Below are 2,500 nucleotides of genomic sequence, written 5' to 3'. Positions count from 1 at the left end.
AATTTTCCAATCATAATCCAGAATTTTGATGTATAATTTTGCACTGGTATTAAACCCCGGCTACTCCTTCAAACATCGTTACAAAACATTTGTTGGATCAATGTGTAGCATGCATGTTTGATGACGTTTGTTCGACATTTTTTGTGGGAAGAATGTTTTGACTTCGATCAAACATTTTGTCCAACATACAACAAATGTTGAAGCGTGTAAAGCGTGTAGCCGCCCTTTCAACGATAGGGACCTTTAGATTTGAGAACGAGTACAAGTTTTGACTGCCCGTTTTTAGCGAAAGCATTAGCGCGAATAGGGCGGGGAAAAGCCGTACGGCCCTACTAGGAACACGTACCGCTCCGTGCAATGCAATTTTAAGGGATTTCGTTGCTTTTAAACATCCAAGTAATTTACAGCCAGAAAAGCAAATGCAAGCGACATATTAGATAAATTTTCTGTGCAGATTTGTGTTTCTTCATCTTCTGAGTGCTCATGAATAGTGTAAAGAGCCCATATGATAAAATGCTTATTGACTGAGTTTAGGGCCGGATGGGAAACTATTTGCCAAAATATTTTCCCGTCCGGCCCTCCCACTCAGTCAATAATTACATATTTTTTCATAGACAATAACCAGCAGAGGCCTACCACACCCATATTCAATATCTATTTATGAAGAGTCCATGTACTGGGATGACTGGTCAACACAGTCCATACAAAAGGCAAACAAAAATAATGGTGGGAGTCGACAAACTATCAAGTCTCATGTACGTGGTCTAATGGATGTCAAGATTTTTCACCAGGATGTGCAAACAGGTATATTTAACATCATTTACATGCTTGGAGGGAGGTTAACATTGGCACCTATTTATGGTGGATGTACTGCAACAACAACAAAAATTGTTCATTTGTACCACACTTACAGTGCAACCCCCCATTACCGTGGCCACCCAACAAACTTTCACATTAGACAACCTACCTGTAAATACGCCAACTCAGCAACCCATGCAACGGTGTTCAAATTACAACCGTACGAACTTTGCAAGGAGGCGTGACTGCCAATGAAATTCACACACCCTGATAGGCTCATAATTTCTAAAAAAAACTTTGTTAGGTGGCCTCAGTGAGGTGCGTCGCACTGTAAATAGAGAACCCTGAAATAAATAATGATACGACTTAAGTAAGGTACAATTCCCATAGAAAATAACTGAAAAGCTAATCTAGCTAGGAGGCGAAATAATTAATAAAGGAAAAAAATCGATTCAGAAAGGCACAAATATAAAGATAAAAGACAGGCAGACACAAAAACAACAACAGCAGCAACAACAAAACTTTATTTCAGCGTCAAAGATTAATAGCCGAGGAAGATTCCTCTTCTAATTGGGTACACTAAAGTTACAAAGTTCTTACTTAACTATAATTACAATGTAATTTAACAGAGTGCATTATTTACATCAGTAAAAATCCTAGAAATGGATTTTTTAAAATGCATTTAAAAGTGAAACACTTCAAGAAATCAATAAAAAGTAATAAAAAGCACATTCCAATTGTAAGAGTAATGTGAAACAAACAATTTCAATCAGAAATATATAAATAAAATTCACGGTTCACGGTCAGTACTGTTGCTACATAAGAGGCAGTTCTTACATTCTTGCTCCATCTTGGAAAGATTGATAAGACCAATTCCTTTCTCAAATACAAGCGCAGAGATAATAAGTTTCTGGGGTTAGCAGGAATTTGGTTCCATAGTTTGGGCCCCAAGAAATCTTTAATAGTGAATGCTTCCCATCGGTGATAGTATTGAACCTGAAAGTGTCAAAGTTTGCACCTCCAAGGTTATAAGTAGATCTTTTCAATGAAAATAGATCTATGATGCTCTGAGGGCAGAGGTTGTTCCGTACTTTGAACATCAAAAAAGCATGATATGACGCTTGAAATAAGAAAATGGAGAGAGAAAAGAGGAAGTTTAAATTAATATGATGTAAAAAAATGGATTGTAGAGTCTTTTGAGCAGAAGCATGTACAATAAGCGGCAAAAGGGTTGAAGGGTTGAGACACTTTCCCTTTTAAGGAATATCGGACAAATCCCTCCCCTAAAGTCTTTCCATCTAACCCGCCTCCCCCCCCCCCCTCCCCCGATCAATGTTGTTTTCTTATCGCCAACTCTTCCTTTTTCCGTTACCAACCTTGAAGGGGGGGGGGGGGGGGGAGGGGGAAGTGCAAGTGGAAAATGTGACGTTAAGGTGATTTTTCCCTAATTGTTGTCTTCCCAGTTCAGTGTGTCAACTAGTTTTGTCGCTTATTGTAGGTCGAGGTTTAAGGAGGAAGGTTCTGACTACATGTACGTGGTTAATTACCCACTGGTTTAATAAGTTGAGCTATATTACATTTATATCTGAACTCAGTGTTAATGGTAACCATTAAGTGATATTATTGTTTCAACCATACGGCTGTGTTATTTATCCCATATCATTGCGTGTGGAATTTGTATAGCACATCTCTATTTAGGCAT

The 2,500-nt window shown here is 38.3% G+C and overlaps 1 protein-coding gene across 1 annotated transcript in view; it reads left to right on the top strand.

Moving 5' to 3' along the window:
- LOC137986676 (sortilin-related receptor-like) overlaps nucleotides 1-2,500 on the top strand; it is a gene marked incomplete at its 5' end in the record, with an annotated part of 52,188 nt that overhangs the window by 23,935 nt on the left and 25,753 nt on the right. The window contains 1 exon segment of the mRNA XM_068833618.1: nucleotides 615-804. Coding sequence (XP_068689719.1) covers nucleotides 615-804 — 190 coding nt within the window.

The sequence above is a fragment of the Montipora foliosa genome, unplaced genomic scaffold, assembly GCF_036669935.1.
Source record: "Montipora foliosa isolate CH-2021 unplaced genomic scaffold, ASM3666993v2 scaffold_263, whole genome shotgun sequence".
NCBI lineage: Eukaryota > Metazoa > Cnidaria > Anthozoa > Scleractinia > Acroporidae > Montipora > Montipora foliosa.
Note: the sequence above shows the minus strand (reverse complement) of the source record. Positions and strands in the feature narration are given on the sequence as shown.